This window comes from Coregonus clupeaformis, chromosome 11 (genome assembly GCF_020615455.1).
Source record: "Coregonus clupeaformis isolate EN_2021a chromosome 11, ASM2061545v1, whole genome shotgun sequence".
NCBI lineage: Eukaryota > Metazoa > Chordata > Actinopteri > Salmoniformes > Salmonidae > Coregonus > Coregonus clupeaformis.
Window position 1 is genome coordinate 3,768,288 of NC_059202.1, and position 21,430 is coordinate 3,789,717.

General features: G+C 46.1%; 1 protein-coding gene across 1 annotated transcript in view; it reads left to right on the top strand.

The window, feature by feature from the left end:
- The window catches only part of LOC121576983 (neural-cadherin-like), a 132,783-nt gene that overhangs the window by 92,279 nt on the left and 19,074 nt on the right, over positions 1-21,430 (top strand). Inside the window, exons 29-30 of the mRNA XM_041890635.2 lie at positions 5,447-5,711; positions 10,098-10,287. Coding sequence (XP_041746569.2) covers positions 5,447-5,711; positions 10,098-10,287 — 455 coding nt within the window. The remainder of the gene's footprint in view (positions 1-5,446; positions 5,712-10,097; positions 10,288-21,430) is intronic.

Consider the following 21,430-nt stretch of genomic DNA (forward strand, 5'->3'; position numbering starts at 1 on the left):
GCTGAAACTAGCCAATTAGCCAGCTAACTAGCTACTTGCTATTAACCACTGTTAGCGGTCTTCACCATTGTCCGTGGCCGTGGCCTGCACTACCTACCAGCCAGCTCTAGCCTGGACAATTATCGGCCAGTCTGCACAGTCTGCACATCACGCTATCGAGCCAGAGCATATCGGATTTTCTGCCGGAATCACTGAATCACTGGACCTTGACACCGGATCATCGCAACTAGCTAGCTGCAACCGAATGGCTGTTGTCGTTGTTGGCTAATCACCACTAATCACCACTGTCCTGAAGCTAACCCCAGTTAGCCTTGAGCTAGCCTCAAGCCATGCCCATCTCCCGGCTATCTACCTCTCTGTCAACCGGACGGGACCTCCTAGTGTTGACACGGAGCCCCGCCGATGCATCACAACTGGTCTGCCGACGTAATCGTCTGATGTGGTTTCAACAGGCTTGCCGTTGCGACGACCACGAAGATCCATCTGCTAGCCCCGGCCCGCTAGCACACGCAATCAACAGCCATGCCTCCAGCTCGCCTGTAGCGTAGCAGTCACTGAACTGCTCCCGGACTTACTTATTGCTGTTCACTGGACCTTGTGATCACTCAGCTACACAGCTGATGCCTGCTGGACTGTTCCTTTATATGGTACCCCATCCTGTTGATCTGTTTAGCCTCAGCTCAAACTTTCGTCGCCATTACCAGCTGTTGTCTTAGCTCTCTCGAATAACACCTGTGACTGCTTTATGCCTATCTCCCATGTCAATATGCCTTGCCTATTGCTGTTTCGGTTAGTTCTAACTGTACTTTTTCAATGTAGAGCCCCCAGTCCTGCTCAACCTGTCTCAGAAAGATATTTTGTCCCACCCCCCACACACATGGAGACCGGCTCAATCGGTGCCTCCAGTGATGCTATCTCTTTCATCTTATTATAATAATAATAATGATTATTATCTTTACCCAACGCTGTACATAATGCCCTGAATCTATTCTACAACGCCCGGAAATCAGCCCCTTTTTTTCTCTGTACCCAACGCACTATAAGACCAGTTCTTAAAGCCTTTTGCCGTATCCTTATTCCAGTCCTCCTCTGTTCCTCTGGTGATGTAGAGGTTAACCCAGGCCCTGTAGCCCCCAATATCACTCCTGCTCCCCAGGCACTATCATTTGTTGACTTCTGTAATCGCAAAAGCCTTGGTTTCTAGCATCAGAAGCCTCCTCCCTAAGTTTGAGTTACTCACTGCGTTAGCACACTCAGCCAACCCTGATGTTCTAGCAGTGTCTGAATCCTGGCTTAGGAAGGCCACCAAAGATTCTGAAATTTCCATTCCCATCTACAACATTTTCCGTCTAGATAGAACTGCCAAAGGGGGCGGAGTTGCAATCTACTGTAGAGAGAGCCTGCAGAGCTCTATCATACTATCCAGGTCTGTGCCCAAACAGTTTGAGCTTCTACTTCTAAAAATCCACCTTTCCAGAAATAAGTCTCTCACTGTTGCCGCTTGCTACACACCCCCCTCAGTCCCCAGCTGTGCCCTGAACACCATATGTGAATTGATTGCCCCCCATCTATCCTCAGAGTTCGTATTGCTTGGTGACCTAAACTGGGATATGCTTAACACCCCGGCCGTCCTACAATCTAAACTAGATGCCCTCAATCTCACACAAATTGTCAAGGAACCTACCAGGTACAACCCTAAATCCGTTAACATGGGCACCCTCATAGATATGACTCCCGAGTGGCGCAGTGGTCTAAGGCTGTGCCACTAGAGATCCTGGTTCGAGTCCAGGCTCTGTCGCAGCCGGCCGCGACCGGGAGACCCATGGGCGGCGCACAATTGGTCCAGCGTCGTCCAAGGTAGGGGGCGGTTTGGCCGGCAGGGATGTGGGTTCGTTTCCTACGGGGGTTCAGCACGGGAAAAAAAAATGTATGCATTCACTAACTGTAAGTTGCTCTGGATAAGAGCGTCTGCTAAATGACTAAAATAAAATATAATCCTGACTCATTTACCCTCTAAATACACCTCCGCTGTCTTCAACCAGGATCTCAGTGATCACTGCCTCATTGCCTGCGTCCGTAATGGGTCCGCGGTCAAACGACCACCCCTCATCACTGTCAAATGCTCCCTAAAACACTTCAGCGAGCAGGCCTTTCTAATTGACCTGGCCCGGGTATCCTGGATGGATATTGACCTCATTCCATCAGTAGAGGATGCCTGGTTGTTCTTTAAAAGTGCTTTCCTATCCATCTTAAATAAGCATGCCCCATTCAAAAAATTCAGAACTAAGAACAGATATAGCCCCTGGTTCACCCCAGACTTGACTGCCCTTGACCAGCACAAAAACATCCTGTGGCGTACGGCATTAGCATCGAACAGCCCCCGCGATATGCAACTTTTCAGGTCAATCAGTTAGGAAAGCAAAGGCTAACTTTTTCAAACAGAAATGTGCATCCTGTAGCTCTAACTCCAAAAGGTTTTGGGACACTGTAAAGTCCATGGAGAATAAGAGCACCTCCTCCCAGCTGCCCACTGCACTGAGGCTAGGAAACACTGTCACTACCGATAAATCTACGATAATCGAAAATTTCAACAAGCATTTTGCTACGACTGGCCATGCTTTCCACCTGGCTACCCCTACCCCGGCCACCAGCTCTGCACCCTCCGCTGCAACTTGTCCATGCCCCCCCCACTTCTCCTTCACCCAAATTTAGATAGCTGATGTTCTGAAAGAGCTACAAAATCTGGACCCCTACAAATCAGCTGGGCTAGACAATCTGGACCCTTTCTTTCTAAAATAAGCCCCCGAAATTGTCACAACCCCTATCACCAGCCTGTTCAACCTCTCTTTCGTATCGTCTGAGATCCCCAGAGATTGGAAAGCTTCCGCGGTCATCCCCCTCTTCAAAGGGGGTGACACTCTAGATCCAAACTGTTACAGACCTATATCCATCCTGCCTGCCTTTCGAAAGTATTTGAAAGCCAAGTTAACAAACAGATCACCGACCATTTAGAATCCCACCGTACCTTCTTCGCTATGCAATCTGGTTTCCGAGCTGGTCATGGGTGTACCTCAGCCACGCTCAAGGTCCTAAACAAAATAATAACCGTGATCGATAAAAGACAGTACTGTGCAGCCGTATTCATTGACCTGGCCAAGGCTTTTGACTCTGTCAATCACCGCATTCTTATTGGCAGACTAAATAGCCTTGGTTTCTCAAATGACTGCCTCGCCTGGTTCACCAACTACTTCTCAGATAGAGTTCAATGTGTCAAATCGGAGGGCCTGTTGTCTGGACCTCTGGCAGTCTCTATGAGGGTGCCACAGGGTTCAATTCTCGGGCCAACTCTATTCTCTGTGTATATCAATGATGTCGCTCTTGCTGCTGGTGACTCTCAGATCCACCTCTACGCAGACGACACCATTTTGTATACATCTGGCCCTTCATTGGACACTGTGTTAACAAACCTCCAAACAAGCTTCAATGCCATACAACACTCCTTCTGTGGCCTCCAACTGCTCTTAAACGCTAGTAAAACTAAATGCATGCTCTTCAATCGAACGCTGCTTGCACCTACCTGCCCGACTAGAATCACTACTCTCGACGGGTCTGACTTAGAATATGTGGACAACTACAAATACCTCAGTGTCTGGTTAGACTGTAAACTCTCCTTCCAGACTCACATTAAGCATCTCCAATTCAAAGATCAATCTAGAATCGGCTTCCTATTTCGCAACAAAGCCTCCTTCACTCATGCTGCTAAACATGCCCTCGTAAAACTGACTATCCTACCGATCCTTGACTTCGGCGATGTCATTTACAAAATAGCCTCCAACACTCTACTCAGCAAATTGGATGTAGTCTATCACAGTGCCATCCGTTTTGTCACCAAAGCCCCATATACTACCCACCATTGTGACCTGTACGCTCTCGTTGGCTGGCCCTCACTACATATTCGTCGCCAAACCCACTGGCTCCAGGTCATCTATAAATCCCTTCTAGGCAAATCCCCGTCTTATCTTAGCTAATTGGTCACCATAGCAACACCCACCCGTAGTATGCGTTCCAGCAGGTATATCTCACTGGTCATCCCCAAAGCCAACACCTCCTTTGGTCGTCATTCCTTCCAGTTCTCTGCTGCAAATGACTGGAACGAACTGCAAAAATCTCTGAAGCTGGAGACCCTTATCTCCCTCACTATCTTTAAGCATCAGTTGTCAGAGCAGTTTACCGATCACTCCACCTGTACACAGCCCATCTGTAATTAGCCCACCCAACTACCTCATCCCCATATTGTTATTTACATTGTTATTTATTTTGCTCATTTGCACCCCAGTATCTCTATTTGCACATCATATTCTGCACATCTATCACTCCAGTGTTAATACTAAATTATAATTGTAATTATTTTGCACTATGGCCTATTTATTGCCTTACCTCCATAACTTACTACATTTGCACACACTGTATATAGATTTTCTATTGTGTTATTGACTGTACGTTTTGTTTATTCAATATGTAACCCTGTGTTGTTGTTGTTTTTTCCGCACTGCTTTGCTTTATCTTGGCCAGGTCGCAGTTGTAAATGAGAACTTGTTCTCAACTGGCTTACCTGGTTAAATAAAGGTGAAAAATAAATTTAAAAAAAGGTGGAAATCAATGCTTATAACCCTTATTACTTATTGAGATGCTTTTTATTTATATCCTTATGTAGGGTTTTAAAATTCAAGTAGAAAAAGGTTTACTTGTGAAAACATTGACAGTTTTTACTTTGTAGTGAAGTGTTTGTACTACTAAGCGACGCTGAATATATATTGCTATAGACTTTATGGTCGGATTCTGTATAAAGTTGGGATTAATTGAGCTCATTGTCATATGTTTGCCTATGCTGTGTGGACTGCAAGCAATTTGATGCATTGAGGGGAGCCTATATATATGCTGTCGGGGGGGAGAGATGGGAGGTGCTTGATAGATGGGGGGTTAATTGGTCCGTAGGGTGGCAGGGGGGAATAGAATGTTGGCATTATGCTCTGATGACCATGCTGAGGGAGCAATAGTTAAAACAATCTGGGCTGTCATGCTGCATACATTAAAACACAGTATTTAATTATCTAAGCCCCACGGTTTCCAATTAAGGGATGGGCATGTACAAGCTGCGGTTATAGCAGCCAGCAGCACCTCCCAGCCCCATCTCCAGCCCAGTGTGTTTGCTCAGCCTTAGCTGCTGTGGATAATTGTTGTCTGTGATATTTTCCCTCTGGACTGAGTTAAGTAATGTCCGTGGCAGTTTTGAAAAGCTTAAATATTAAATACAATGGTCTTAATTGAATTGAATAGAAAATAGAACATTGTAAATTGCCCTTTTTGACATTTTAAAGGCGTGATCTGTGATTTTTACAGCCGTTTTAGATCATTTCAATTGATTAATATGCACTGTATATTTCAGATCTTTCAGGGGCTACTGGCTGTCTTTTATAACCTGGGTGACAGACTCTACAACCTCACACTGCCCTTCCAACGCCTTGACAACGGAGAATGGCACGAGGTGGAGCTGGATCGTCATGGCAAAGAGTTCACCCTTCGATTGGACGGTGGCGGCGGGAGGCAGGAGGTCACAGCCGCTCCTGGAATGAGTCAGGAGATAGTCATCGACCAAACAGTGGTGATGCTGGGAAACTCCTTCCCCTCAGGAAACAACCACAGCTTCCTAGGTATGGTACTGGTACTGCCATCTGGTACTGCCCCCTGGTACTGCCCCCTGGTACTGACCATTAATATTATCCACCTAACTTCCCACTGGTATTTCCCACTCGTTGTTACTGCCAGTGCCAGAGTACCATGAGGGAAGATAAAATGATTGAACGAATGAACGAACAAATGAAAGTGGTATAAAATCATGTACAGTGCCTTGCAAAAGTATTAATCCATGAGGCGGGTGATTTGGACGGAGTCAGGCGCAGGAGGGTAATTCACAGAATAAATGGTTTATTCGGTAAGACAGCAGTACGCAGCAATGCGTAAAACACTCCAGTGCGGTATTACGGCGCACTGGAGAAAACAAGGCACACAGGTGAATATCCCGGCGATACAAAATACAATATAGCTCCACCGAGCTATAGTAACCTCCACAATAAACAATCACACACAAAGACATGGGGGCAGAGGGAACACTTATACAGGTACTGATGAGGGGATATGAACCAGGTGTGTGTAATAAACAAGACAAGACAAATGGAATGATAAGATAAAAAAATAATTAAAAAAATAAGATGATGAGCGGCAGTGGCTAGAAGGGCGGTGATGACGAACGCCGAAGCCTGCCCGAACAAGGAGAGGAGGCAGCTTCGGAGGAAGTCGTGACAATCCCCTTGGCATTTTTCCTATTTTGTTGCATTACAACCTGTAATTTCAATTAATTTTTATTTGGATTTCATGTAATGGACATACACAAAATAGTCCAAATTGGTGAAGTGAAATGAAAAAAGTAACTTGTTTCAAAAAATTCAAAAAAATAAATAATAAAAACCAATTACCTTCAGAAGTCACATAATTAGTTAAATAAAGTCCACTTTTGTGCAATCTAAGTGTCACATGATCTGTCACATGATCTCAGTATATACAGTGGGGAAAAAAAGTATTTAGTCAGCCACCAATTGTGCAAGTTCTCCCACTTAAAAAGATGAGAGAGGCCTGTAATTTTCATCATAGGTACATGTCAACTATGACAGACAAATTTAGATTTTTTTCTCCAGAAAATCACATTGTAGGATTTTTAATGAATTTATTTGCAAATTATGGTGGAAAATAAGTATTTGGTCACCTACAAACAAGCAAGATTTCTGGCTCTCACAGACCTGTAACTTCTTCTTTAAGAGGCTCCTCTGTCCTCCACTCATTACCTGTATTAATGGCACCTGTTTGAACTCGTTATCAGTATAAAAGACACCTGACCACAACCTCAAACAGTCACACTCCAAACTCCACTATGGCCAAGACCAAAGAGCTGTCAAAGGACACCAGAAACAAAATTGTAGACCTGCACCAGGCTGGGAAGACTGAATCTGCAATAGGTAAGCAGCTTGGTTTGAAGAAATCAACTGTGGGAGCAATTATTAGGAAATGGAAGACATACAAGACCACTGATAATCTCCCTCGATCTGGGGCTCCACGCAAGATCTCACCCTGTGGGGTCAAAATGATCACAAGAACGGTGAGCAAAAATCCCAGAACCACATGGGGGGACCTAGTGAATGACCTGCAGAGAGCTGGGACCAAAGTAACAAAGCCTACCATCAGTAACACACTACGCCGCCAGGGACTCAAATCCTGCAGTGCCAGACGTGTCCCCCTGCTTAAGCCAGTACATGTCCAGGCCCGTCTGAAGTTTGCTAGAGTGCATTTGGATGATCCAGAAGAGGATTGGGAGAATGTCATATGGTCAGATGAAACCAAAATATAACTTTTTTGGTAAAAACTCAACTTGTCGTGTTTGGAGGACAAAGAATGCTGAGTTGCATCCAAAGAACACCATACCTACTGTGAAGCATGGGGTTGGAAACATCATGCTTTGGGGCTGTTTTTTCTGCAAAGGGACCAGGACGACTGATCCGTGTAAAGGAAAGAATGAATGGGGCCATGTATCGTGAGATTTTGAGTGAAAACCTCCTTCCATCAGCAAGGGCATTGAAGATGAAACGTGGCTGGGTCTTTCAGCATGATAATGATCCCAAACACACCGCCCGGGCAACGAAGGAGTGGCTTCGTAAGAAGCATTTCAAGGTCCTGGAGTGGCCTAGCCAGTCTCCAGATCTCAACCCCATAGAAAATCTTTGGAGGGAGTTGAAAGTCTGTGTTGCCCAGCGACAGCCCCAAAACATCACTGCTCTAGAGGAGATCTGCATGGAGGAATGGGCCAAAATACCAGCAACAGTGTGTGAAAACCTTGTGAAGACTTACAGAAAACGTTTGACCTGTGTCATTGCCAACAAAGGGTATATAACAAAGTATTGAGAAACTTTTGTTATTGACCAAATACTTATTTTCCACCATAATTTGCAAATAAATTCATTAAAAATCCTACAATGTGTTTTCTGGGGAAAGAAATCTCATTTTGTCTGTCATAGTTGACGTGTACATATGATGAAAATTACAGGCCTCTCTCATCTTTTTAAGTGGGAGAACTTGCACAATTGGTGGCTGACTAAATACTTTTTTCCCCCACTGTATACACCTGTTCTGAAAGGCCCCAGAGTCTGCAACACCACTAAGCAAGGGGCACCACCAAGCAAGCGGCACCATGAAGACCAAGGAGCTGTCCAAACAGGTCAGGGACAAAGTTGTGGAGAAGTACAGATCAGGGTTCGGTTCTAAAAAAATATCTGAAACTTTGAACATCCCACGGAGCACCATTTAAATCCATTATAAAAAATTGAAAGAATATGGCACCACAACAAACCTGCCAAGAGAGGGCCGCACACCAAAACTCACGGAGCAGGCAAGGAGGGCATTAATCAGAGAGGCAACAAAGAGACCAAAGATAACCCTGAAGGAGCTGCAAAGCTCCACAGCGGAAATTGGAGTATCTGTCCATAGGACCACTTTAAACCGTACACTCCACAGAGCTGGGCTTCACGGAAGAGTGGCCAGAAAAAAGCCATTGCTTAAATAAAAAAATAAGCCAAACATAGCTTTTTGGCCATCAAGGAAAACGCTATGTCTGGCGCAAACCCAACACCTCTCATCACCCCGAGAACACCATCCCCACAGTGAAGCATGGTAGTGGCAGCATCATGCTGTGGGGATGTTTTTCATCGGCAGGGACTGGGAAACTGGTCAGAATTGAAGGAATGATGGATGGCGCTAAATACAGGGAAATTCTTGAGGGAAACCTGTTTCAGTCTTCCAGAGATTTGAGACTGGGACGGAGGTTTACCTTCCAGCAGGACAATGACCCTAAGTATACTGCTAAAGCAACACTCGAGTGGTTTAAGGGGAAACATTTAAATGTCTTGGAATGGCCTAGTCAAAGCCCAGACCTCAATCCAATTGAGAATCTGTGGTATGACTTAAAGATTGCTGTACACCAGCGGAACCCATCCAACTTGAAGGAGCTGGAGTAGTTTTGCCTTGAAGAATGGGCAAGAATCCCAATGGCTAGATGTGCAAGCTTATAGAGACATACCCCAGGATACTTGCAGTTGTAATTGCTGCAAAAGGTGACACGACAAAGTATTGACTTTGGGGGAGTGAATAGTTATGCACGCTCAAGTTTTCAGTTTTTTTGTCTTATTTCTTGTTTGTTTCACAATAAAAAATATTTTGCATCTTCAAAGTGGTAGGCATGTTGTGAAAATCAAATGATACAAACCCCCCAAAAATCCATTTTAATTCCAGGTTGTAAGATAACAAAATAGGAAAAATGCCAAGGGGGGTGAATACTTTCGCAAGCCACTCTATTATCTGTATGTGATTGGCAACACAAGACTGATTCACCGTTATGTTTCACACTTCTAAATCACTGAGGTGAATGATTCCTTGGCTACCCCCACCTTCCTATCTCAAATGGCTTTAGATTTAGACTCTGGGGAGGTAGGCTATGGATTTGGGGCTGAGGCAGATGAAGTGTGAAGGACTTGATTCAGGAGCAGGGGATGTGTTTGTATAAATGATTCAGGAGCAGGGAGGTGTCAGTATAAATGATTCAGGAGCAGGGAGGTGTCTGTATAAATGATTCAGGAGCAGGGAGGTGTCTGTATAAATGATTCAGGAGCAGGGAGGTGTCTGTATAAATTATGTGTTACACCTCATCCTTCCCAGAGGATGGCGAGACAACCAAGCAAAGTAAATATCCTCTGAAACAAACAAAGGGCTGCGCTGACAGCTAATCCCCGGGCTATCTCAGTGTGTGTGTGTGTGTGTGTGTGTGTGTGTGTGTGTGTGTGTGTGTGTGTGTGTCTCTATTCCTGCGTGGCTGTGTGTTTCCGTCCCTTCATGAAACTTACTTTAAAGGTTTTGCCTCAGGCCTAGTGTGTATGTCTCTGAATGTCACTATGTTGGTGTGTCTCATCTCTCTTTCCCTCTCTGTGTTTTTCCACCAGGGTGTCTGCGAGACCTGAGGCTGAATGGGAGGCCCATGCCCATGGCCAAGCAGCCCTCCATAGTGTCCGAGGAGCTCCAGGTGATCACGTCCCAGGGGGTCTCCCCAGGTTGCCCCTCAGATGCCTGCAGGAAACACCAGTGCTCTCCCCCCTTCATATGTGTGGACCTCTGGAGGAAACATGAGTGCAGGTACATAAATGATGGCAGCAAAACTTGATTATACTGAACTGGCCCAAATCCCTGACACTCAAAGAGGAAGGAGACAGTGCTAGAGGTCGGCGTGCGGGATACCTGACGAGATTTAAATCCGTTTTACCTAATTTCTACCAGCATGTCACCTGTGCAACTAGAGGCGAAAAAGCTCTAGATCACCCTTACTCCACACACAGAGAAGCATACAAAGCTCTCCCTCGCCATCCATTTGGCAAATCTGACCATAGCTCTATCCTCCTGATTCCTTCTTACAAGTAAAAACTTGAACAGGAAATACCAGTGACTCGCTCAATACGGAAGTGGTCCTGACTGGAATATGTTCCGGTATTCATGGGATTCATCCGATGGCATTGAAGAGTTTACCACATCAGTCACCGGCTTCATTAAAACACTACTGGTCAAACGTTTTAGTACACCTACTCATTCAAGGGTTTTTCTTTATTTTTACTATTGTCTACATTGTAGAATAATAGTGAAGACATCAAAACTATGAAATAACACATATGGAATCATGTAGTAAACAAAAAAGTGTTAAACAAATCAAAATATATTTTATATTTGAGATTCTTCAAATAGCCACCCTTTGCCTTGATGACAGCTTTGCACACTCTTGGCATTCTCTCAACCAGCTTCACCTGGAATGCTTTTCCAACAGTCTTGAAGGAGTTCCCACATATGCTGAGCACTTGTTGGCTGCTTTTCCTTCACTCTGTGGTCCGACTCATCCCAAACCATCTCAATTTGGTTGAGGTCAGGGGATTGTGGAGGCCAGGTCATCTGATGCAGCACTCCATCACTCTCCTTCATGATAAAATAGCCTGGAGGTGTTTTACACCGGTATAATGTCCATTGCTTGTGTTTCTTGGCCCAAGCAAGTCTCTTCTTCTTATTGGTGTCCTTTAGTAGTGGTTTCTTTGCAGCAATTTGACCATGAAGGCCTGATTCACACAGTCTCCTCTGAACAGTTGATGTTGAGATGTGTATGTTACTTGAACACTGTGAAGCATTTATTTGGGCTGCAATTTCTGAGGCTGGTAACTCTAATGAACTTATCTGCAGCAGAGGTAACTCTGGGTCTTCCATTCCTTTGGCGGTCCTCATGAGAGCCAGTTTCATCATAGCGCTTGATGGTTTTTGCGACTGCACTTGAAGAAACTTTCAAAGTTCTTGAACTGTTCCCTATTGACTGACCTATCTTCTGTATACCCCCCCTACCTTGTCACAACACAACTGACTGGCTCAAACGCATTAAGAAGGAAAGAAATTCCAAAAATTAACTTATAAGAAGGCAAACCTGTTAATTGAAATGCATTCCAGGTCACTACCTCATGACGCTGGTTGAGAGAATGACAAGAGTGTGCAAAGCTGTCATCAAGGCAAATGACAGGCAAAATATATTTTGATTTGTTTAACACTTTTTTGGTTACTACATGATTCCACATGTGTTATTTCATAGTTTTGATGTCTTCACTATTATTCTACAATGTAGAAAATAGTAAAAATAAAGAAAAACCCTTGAATGAGTAGGTGTTGTAAAACGTTTGACCAGGAGTGTATTAATGAAGCCGGTGACTGATGTGGTAAACTCTTCAATGCCATCGGATGAATCCTATGAATACCAGAACATATTCCAGTCAGAACCACTTCCGTATTGAGCGAGTCACTGGAATTTCCTGTTCAAGTTTTTACTTGTAAGCAGGAATCAGGAGGATAGAGCTATGGTCAGATTTGCCAAATGGATGGCGAGGGAGAGCTTTGTATGCTTCTCTGTGTGTGGAGTAAGGGTGATCTAGAGCTTTTTCGCCTCTAGTTGCACAGGTGACATGCTGGTAGAAATGAGGTAAAACGGATTTTAATCTCATCAGGTATCCCGCATGCCGACCTCTATAGCACCGTCTCCTTCCTCTTTGAGTGTCAGGGATTTGGGCCAGTTCAGTATAATCAAGATTTGACCGGTAGTGTAAGTGCATCGACGACGTTGTCCCCACAGTGATCGTACGTACATACTCAAATCAGAAGCCATGGATTACAGTTAACATCTGCACTGAGCTAAAGGTTAGAGATGCCGCTTTCAAGGAGCGGGACACTAAATAGGATACTTATAAGAAATCCCACTACGCCCTCCGACGAACCATCCAACAGGTAAAGCATCAATACAGGACCAAGATCAAATCCTACTATACCGGCTCTGATGCTCGTTATCTAGGCAAGTCAGTTAAGAACAAATTCTTATTTACAATGACAGCCTATCCCAGCCAAACCCGGACGACGCTGGGCCAATTGTGCGCCGCCCTATTGGACTCCCAATCACAGCCGGATTGTGATACAGCATGGAATCGAACCAGGGTCTGTAGTGACGCCTCTAGCACTGAGATGCAGTGCATTATACCGCTGCGCCACTCAGGAGCTCGAGTGGCATGTGGCAGGGCTTGCAAACTGTTATGGATTACAACGGGAAACCCAGCTGTGAACTGTCCAGTGACGCTAGCCTACCAGATGAGCTAAATACCTTCTATGTTTGCTTCGAGGCTAGCAACACTGAATCATGCATGAGAGCACCAGCTGTTCCGAACAACTGTTTGATCACACTCTCTGTAGCCAATTTGAATAAGTCCTTTACACAGGTTAACATAATATTCACAACACCGCAGGGCCAGATGGATTACAAGGACGCGTACTCAGAGCATGCGCTGACCAGCTGGCAAGTGTCTTCACTGATATTTTCAACCGCTGCCTCACCCAGTCTGTAATACCTACATGTTTAAAGCAGACCACCATAGTCCCTGTGCCCAACATTGCCAAGGTAACCTGTCTAAATGACTATTGTCCAGTAGCACTCACATCTGTAGCCATGAAATACTTTGAAAGGCTGATCAGTGGTCATGGCTCACATCAACACCATCATCCCAGACACACTGGACCCACCCCAATTCACATACTGACCCCCAACATATCCACAGGTGACGCAATCTCTATTACACGCCACACTGTCCTTTCCCATGTGGACAAAAGGAAGACCTACGTGAGATGCTGTTCATTTACTAGAGCTCATCATTCAAAACCATAGTCCCCGCCAAGCTCATTACTAAACTAAGGACCCTAGGATTAAACACCTCCCTCTGTAACTGGATCCTGGACTTCCTGACAGACCGCCCCCCAGGTGGTGAGGATAAGCAACAACACATCCACCACACTGACCCCCAACACGGGGGACCATCAGGTGTGCGTTCTTAGTCCTCTCCTGTACTCCCTTTTCACCCACGACTACGTGGCCACGCACGATTCCAACACCATTATTAAGTTTGCCGACGACACAACGGTGGTAGGCCTGATCACTGACTATGAGGCAGCAGCCTCTCCCTCAATGTCAGCAAGACAAAGGAGCTGATCGTTGTCAACAGGAAACAGAGGGCCGAGCACGCCCCCATCCACATCGACGGGGCTGTAGTGGAGCAGGTTGAGAGCTTCAAGTTCCTCAGTGTCCACATCACTAAGGAATTATCATAGTCTACACACACCAACACAGTCATGAAGAGGGCCACGACAATGCCTATTCTCCCTCAGGAGGCTGAAAAGATTTGTCATGGGACCTCAGATCCTCAAAAAGTTCTACAGCTGCACCATTGAGAGCATCTTGACTGGCTGCATCACCGCTTGGTATGGCAACTGCTTGGCATCCGACAGTAAGGCGCTACAGAGGATAGTGAGTATGGCCCAGTACATCACTGGGGCCGAGCTCCTTGCCATCCAGGACTTCTATACCAGGCGGTGTCAGAGGAAGGCCCTAAAAATTATCAAAGCCACCCAAGTCATAGACTGTTCTCTCTGCTACAGCACGGCAAGGGGTACCAATGAGTCTGGAACCGACATGACCCTGAACAGCTTCTACCCCCAAGGCATAACACTGCTAAATAGTTAGTCCGGGTAGCTATTGGTTAACTATTTAACTATCTGCATTGACCCTTTTCGCATTAACTAATTTGACTTATCACATACGCTGCTGTTACTGTTTATTATCTATCCTGCATAGTCACTTTATCCCTACCTATATGTACAGTGAGGGAAAAAAGTATTTGATCCCCTGCTGATTTTGTACGTTTGCCAACTGTCAAAGACATGATCAGTCTATAATTTTAATGGTAGGTTTATTTGAACAGTGAGAGAACGAATAAAAACAAAAAAATCCAGAAAAACGCATTTAATTTTTTTTTGAAATTGATTAGCATTTTAATGAGGGAAATAAGTATTTGACCCCCTCTCAATCAGAAAGATTTCTGGCTCCCAGGTGTCTTTTATACAGGTAACGAGCTGAGATTAGGAGCACACTCTTAAAGGGAGTGCTCCTAATCTCAGTTTGTTACCTGTATAAAAGACACCTGTCCACAGAAGCAATCAATCAATCAGATTCCAAACTCTCCACCATGGCCAAGACCAAAGAGCTCTCCAAGGATGTCAGGGACAAGATTGTAGACCTACACAAGGCTGGAATGGGCTACAAGACCATCGCCAAGCAGCTTGGTGAGAAGGTGACAACAGGTGGTGCGATTATTCGCAAATGGAAGAAACACAAAATAACTGTCATTCTCCCTCGGCCTGGGGCTCTATGCAAGATCTCACCTCGTGGAGTTGCAATGATCATGAGAACGGTGAGGAATCAGCCCAGAACTACACGGGAGGATCTTGTCAATGATCTCAAGGCAGCTGGGACCATAGTCACCAAGAAAACAATTGGTAACACACTACGCCGTGAAGGACTGAAATCCTGCAGCGCCCGCAAGGTCCCCCTGCTCAAGAAAGCACATATACAGGGCCGTCTGAAGTTTGCCAATGAACATCTGAATGATTCAGAGGAGAACTGGGTGAAAGTGTTGTGGTCAGATGAGACCAAAATCTTTGGTATCAACTCAACTCGCCGTGTTTGGAGGAGGAGGAATGCTGCCTATGACCCCAAGAACACCATCCCCACCGTCAAACATGGAGGTGGAAACATTATGCTTTGGGGGTGTTTTTCTGCTAAGGGGACAGGACAACTTCACCGCATCAAAGGGACGATGGACGGGGCCATGTACCGTCAAATCTTGGGTGAGAACTTCCTTCCCTCAGCCAGGGCATTGAAAATGGGTCGTGGATGGGTATTCCAGCATGACAATGACCCAAAAAACACGGCCAAGGCAACAAAGGAATGGCTCAAGAAGAAGCACATTAAGGTCCTGGAGTGGCCTAGCCTGTCACCAGACCTTAATCCCATAGAAAATCTGTGGAGGGAGCTGAAGGTTCGAGTTGCCAAACGTTAGCCTCGAAACCTTAATGACTTGGAGAAGATCTGCAAAGAGGAGTGGGACAAAATCCCTCCTGAGATGTGTGCAAACCTGGTGGCCAACTACAAGAAACGTCTGACCTCTGTGATTGCCAACAAGGGTTTTGCCACCAAGTACTAAGTCATGTTTTGAAGAGGGTTCAAATACCACAAGCGCATTAGTGAGGTCGGGCACTGATGTTGGGCGATTAGGCCTGGCTCGCAGTCGGCGTTCCAATTCATCCCAAAGGTGTTCGATGGGGTTGAGGTCAGGGCTCTGTGCAGGCAAGTCAAGTTCTTCCACACCGATCTCGACAAACCATTTCTGTATGGACCTCGCTTTGTGCATGGGGGCATTGTCATGCTGAAACAGGAAAGGGCCTTCCCCAAACTGTTGCCACAAAGTTGGAAGCACAGAATCGTCTAGAATGTCATTGTCATGCTGTAGTGTTAAAATTTCCCTTAATTGGAACTAAGGGGCCTAACCATGAAAAACAGCCCCAGACCATTATTCCTCCTCCACCATACTTTACAGCTGGCACTATGCATTGGGGCAGGTAGCGTTATCCTGTCATCCGCCAAACCCAGATTCGTCCGTCGGACTGCCAGATGGTGAAGCATGAGTCATCACTTCAGAGAACGCATTTCCACTGTTCCAGAGTACAATGGCAGCGAACTTTACACCACTCTAGCCGACGCTTGGCATTGCACATGGTGATCTTAGGCTTGTGTACAGCTGATCGGCCATCGAAACCCATTTCACGAAGCTCCTGATGAACAGTTCTTGTGCTGACGTTGCTTCCAGAGGGAGTTTGGAACTCGGTAGTGAGTGTTGCAATTGAAGACAGATGATTTTTATGCACTACGTGCTTCAGCACTCGCCGGTCCTGTTCTGTGTGCTTGTATCACCTACCACTTCGCGGCTGAGCAGTTGTTGCTCCTAGACGTTTCCACTTCACAATAACAACACTTACAGTTGACCGTGGCATCTCTAGCAGGGCAGAAATTTGACGAACTGACTTGTTGGAAAGTTGGCATCCTATGACGGTGCCACGTTGAAAGTCACTGAGCTCGTCAGTAAGGCCATTCTACTGCCAATGTTTGTCTATGGAGATTGCATGGCTGTGTGCTCGATTTTATACACCTGTCAGCAAGGGGTGTGGCTGAAATAGCCAAATCCACTAATTTGAAGGTGTGTCCACATGCATTTGTATAGTGTATCTACCTCAATTACCTCGTACCCCTGCTCATCAACTTGGTACTTGTATTATATAGCCAAGTTATCGTTACTCTTTGTGTATTTAATCCTTGTGTTGTTATTTTCCAATTTTTCCAATTTTTTTCTCTCTGCATTGTTGGGAAGGGCCCGTAAGTAAGCAATTCACTGTTAGTCTACACCTGTTGTTTCCTAGGCAATACAATTTAATTTGATGTTAAGTGAGGCCCAGCGTTTTCCAATGCCTTCACAGCGTTAAGATCATCGTCACCTTCTTACGATGTATCTTTAGTAGCCGAGGTGTTTCCCAGAGCCTTCGTTAGTAACATGGTTCTTAAAAACCTTTGCACATCTACAAGTGACACGTAGAGTAGCCAAAGCGCATCGTTATCGTCACTCTATTCACAGATCTCGGCTAAATATAGAATCAAGATGTCTAACTGATAATCTGCTGACTGTGATTGCCTATAACCGCAGAACGAAGTTGACTACAAATAAAAAGTTGCCAAAGTATTTGCAATTGTTACAAACAAGTGAAGGATAAAAGTGCTTCAAATGAAAACCGAGATGACTGTATTAAAATATTTTCAGTGGCTTGCGAAAGTATTCACCCCCCCCTTGGCATATTTCCTATTTTGTTGCCTTACAACCTGGAATTAAAATGGATTTTTTTGGGGTTTGTATCATTTGATTTACACAACATGCCTACCACTTTGAAGATGCAAAACATTTTTTGTTGTTGTAAAACAAACAACAAATAATACAAGAAAACTTGAGCATGCATAACTATGTCTCTATAAGCTTGGCACATATAGCCACTGGGATTTTTGCCCATTCTTCAAGGCAAAACTGCTCCAGCTCCTTCAAGTTGGATGGGTTCCGCTGGTGTACAGCAATCTTTAAGTCATACCACAGATTCTCAATTGGATTGAGGTCTGAGCTTTGACTAGGCCATTCCAAGACATTTAAATGTTAACCCTTAAACCACTCGAGTGTTGCTTTAGCACTATGCTTAGGGTCATTGTCCTGCTGGAAGGTAAACCTTCGTCCCAGTCTCAAATCTCTGGAAGACTGAAACAGGTTTCCCTCAAGAATTACCCTGTGGTCCTCTGTAGCTCAATTGGTAGAGCATGGCGCTTTTAACGCCAGGGTAGTGGGTTCAATCCCCGGGACCACCCATACGTAAAAATGTATGCACACATGACTGTAAGTCGCTTTGGATAAAAGCGTCTGCTAAATGGCATATTATATATTATATTATATTTAGCGCCATCCTTCATTCCTTCAATTCTGACCAGTTTCCCAGTCCCTGCCGATGGAAAAACATCCCCACATCATGATGCTGCCACCACCATGCTTCACTGTGGTGTTCTCGGGGTGATGAGAGGTGTTGGGTTTGCGCCAGACATAGCGTTTTCCTTGATGGCCAAAAAGCTCAATTTTAGTCTCATCTGACTAGAGTACCTTCTTTCATATGTTTGGGGAGTCTCCCACATGCCTTTTGGCGAACACCAAACGTGTTTGCTTATTATTTTCTTTAAGCAATGGCTTTTTTCTGGCCACTCTTCCGTAAAGCCCAGCTCTGTGGAGTGTACGGCTTAAAGTGGTCCTATGGACAGATACTCCAATCTCCGCTGTGGAGCATTGCAGCTCCTTCAGGGTTATCTTTTGGTCTCTTTGTTGCCTCTCTGATTAATGCCCTCCTTGCCTGGGCGGTGAGTTTTGGTGTGCGGCCCTCTCTTGGCAGGTTTGTTGTGGTGCCATATTCTTTCAATGTTTTAATAATGGATTTAATGGTGCTCCGTGGGATGTTCAAAGTTTCAGATATTTTTTTAGAACCCAACCCTGATCTGTACTTCTCCACAACTTTGTCCCTGACTTGTTTGGAGAGCTCCTTGGTCTTCATGGTGCCGCTTGCTTGGTGGTGCCCCTTGCTTGGTGGTGTTGCAGACTCTGGGGCCTTTCAGAACAGGTTTTTATATACTGAGATCATGTGACACTTAGATTGCACACAGGTGGACTTTATTTAACTAATTATGTGACTTCTGAAGGTAATTGGTTGCACCAGATCTTATTTAGGGGCTTCATATTGTCACGGTTTCGGCCGAGGCTGCTCCTCCTCCTGGTTCGGGCAGGCTTCGGCGGTCGTCGTCCCCGGAGTACTAGCTGCCACCGATCTATGTTTCATGTTTGTTTGGTTTTGTCTTGATGTTGTACACCTGTGTCTTGTTAGTCCTCGTTAGTGTCCTATTTAGTTCTCGTTGTGTGTGTTTGTCTTTGTGTGTGATTGCTCTTCTGTTTTGTGTTGGAGCTACGTACTTCCCTCCAGTGTTTTGGAGAGGTTTTTGCACATGTTAGTGCGCCGTTTGTTTGACGCCTGTGTGCGCCGTTATTTCGCCTTCGGGCTTATTGTGCTTATTTTCTACGTGAATATTGCACTAAAGACTTTTGGACTGAGCTTCTGCGTCCTGCGCTTGATTCATGCACCACACCCACCTTCAGCACCCCTTGACAGAATCACACACCACTAATGGAATCAGCAGGATCTGCAGTTACGCCTGAGTCGCTCGAGGAGCATGTGCGCGGCCAAGATGACCAGATACGACAACTGGGGACCGCTCTACAGGACGTCATCAACACCCTGCACCGATGGGATGCCAGCGGGGTACCCACACCTCCACCTACCCTGCCAACCCCATCGGCCGGTCCACCAGTCCCAGGTCCGGAACCCAGGGGGATTCGGCTCTCGCTCCCGAGGGCGTATGACGGAACAGCTGCCGGGTGTCCGGGGTTCCTCTTGCAGGTGGAGCTCTACCTGGCCACTGTACACCCGGTGCCCTCGGGACACGAGAGCGTTTCCGCCCTCATCTCCTGTCTCACGGGCAAGGCGTTGGAGTGGGCTAACGCCGAGTGGAGGAAGATGGACGCCAACACCATCTCCTACACCGAGTTCTCCCGCCGCTTCAAGGCCGTGTTCGACCATCCACCTGAGGGCAAAGCGGCGGGGGAGCGTCTAGTCCACCTGAGACAGGGGAGGAGGAGCGCACAGGCATTTGCTCTAGAGTTCCGGACTCTAGCGGCGGACGCAGGGTGGAATGAACGGGCCCTCATCGACCATTTTCGATGTAGCCTACGGGAGGACGTTCAACGTGAGTTGGCCTGCAGGGATACCCATCTGCACCAAGTGCGGTCGTGGAGGGTACACTGCGGCCAGGTGCTGGGGAGGGTTCTCCGGGGGAGAAGACAACAGGCCACGCACTGGGGGGGCCTCCCAGGTGAGTAGACGTCCCACTTACCCAGAGCTTTCTGTTGCGCACTTTTGTATACCTGTGTGTTTTCCACAGGTTGCACCTCATTCCCAGCATAAGGCGCTAGTAGATTCAGGCGCAGCTGGGAATTTTGTTGATCGGAAGTTTTGTTTAGATTTAGGGATCCCTCTCCTACCTGTTGACAAACCTTTTCCCGTTCATGCCTTAGATAGCCGCCCGTTGGGGTCGGGGGTTGATTAGGGAGATCACAGCACCACTTAGGATGTGTGCGCAGGGGGGTCATGAAGAGACTATACAGCTGTATCTGATCGACTCTCCTGCGTACCCAGTGGTGCTGGGAATTCCTGGTTAAGCACCCATAACCCTGCTATTTCGTGGCAACAGAGGGCTCTCGATGGGTGGTCTGCTCAGTGCGAGGGGCGATGTCTGGGTGTTTCCGTGGGGCGACTTCGGTGGAAAGTCCAAACCAAGTGCCCGCACTGCACCTTCCGCCTGAATATGGGGATTTAGCTCTCGTGTTTAGTAAAACTAGGGCGACGCAGTTGCCTCCTCATAGACAGGGGGATTGTGCGATTGATCTCCAGGCAGGAGCAGCGCTCCCACGGAGCCACGTGTATCCTTTGTCTCAAGAGGAGAGAAAAGCTATGGAGACTTACATAGCCGAATCTTTGAGACAGGGATACATTCGGCCCTCCACTTCTCCCGCCTCCTCGAGTTTCTTTTTTGTGAAGAAGAAAGATGGAGGGTTGCGCCCGTGCATTGATTACCGTGGTCTCAATCAGATTACTGTGAAATACAGTTATCCACTCCCTCTGATTGCGACCATGACAGAGTCATTGCATGGAGCGCGGTTTTTCACAAAATTGGATCTTAGGAGCGCGTATAACTTGGTGCGCATTAGGGAGGGCGACGAATGGAAGACAGCGTTTAGTACCACGTCAGGTCATTTCGAATATCTCGTCATGCCATATTGGTTGATGAATGCTCCATCAGTCTTCCAATCCTTCGTAGATGACATTTTCCGGGATATGCAGGGACAAGGGGTGGTCGTGTACATTGATGACATTCTGGTGTACTCGTCTACCCGAGCCGAGCATATAACCCTGGTGCGTCGTGTATTGAGGAGGCTGTTGGAGCACGACCTACAGTGGGGGAAAAAAGTATTTAGTCAGCCACCAATTGTGCAAGTTCTCCCACTTAAAAAGATAAGAGAGGCCTGTAATTTTCATCATAGGTACACGTCAACTATGACAGACAAAATGAGGAAAAAAAGTCCAGAAAATCACATTGTAGGATTTTTAATGAATTTATTTGCAAATTATGGTGGAAAATAAGTAT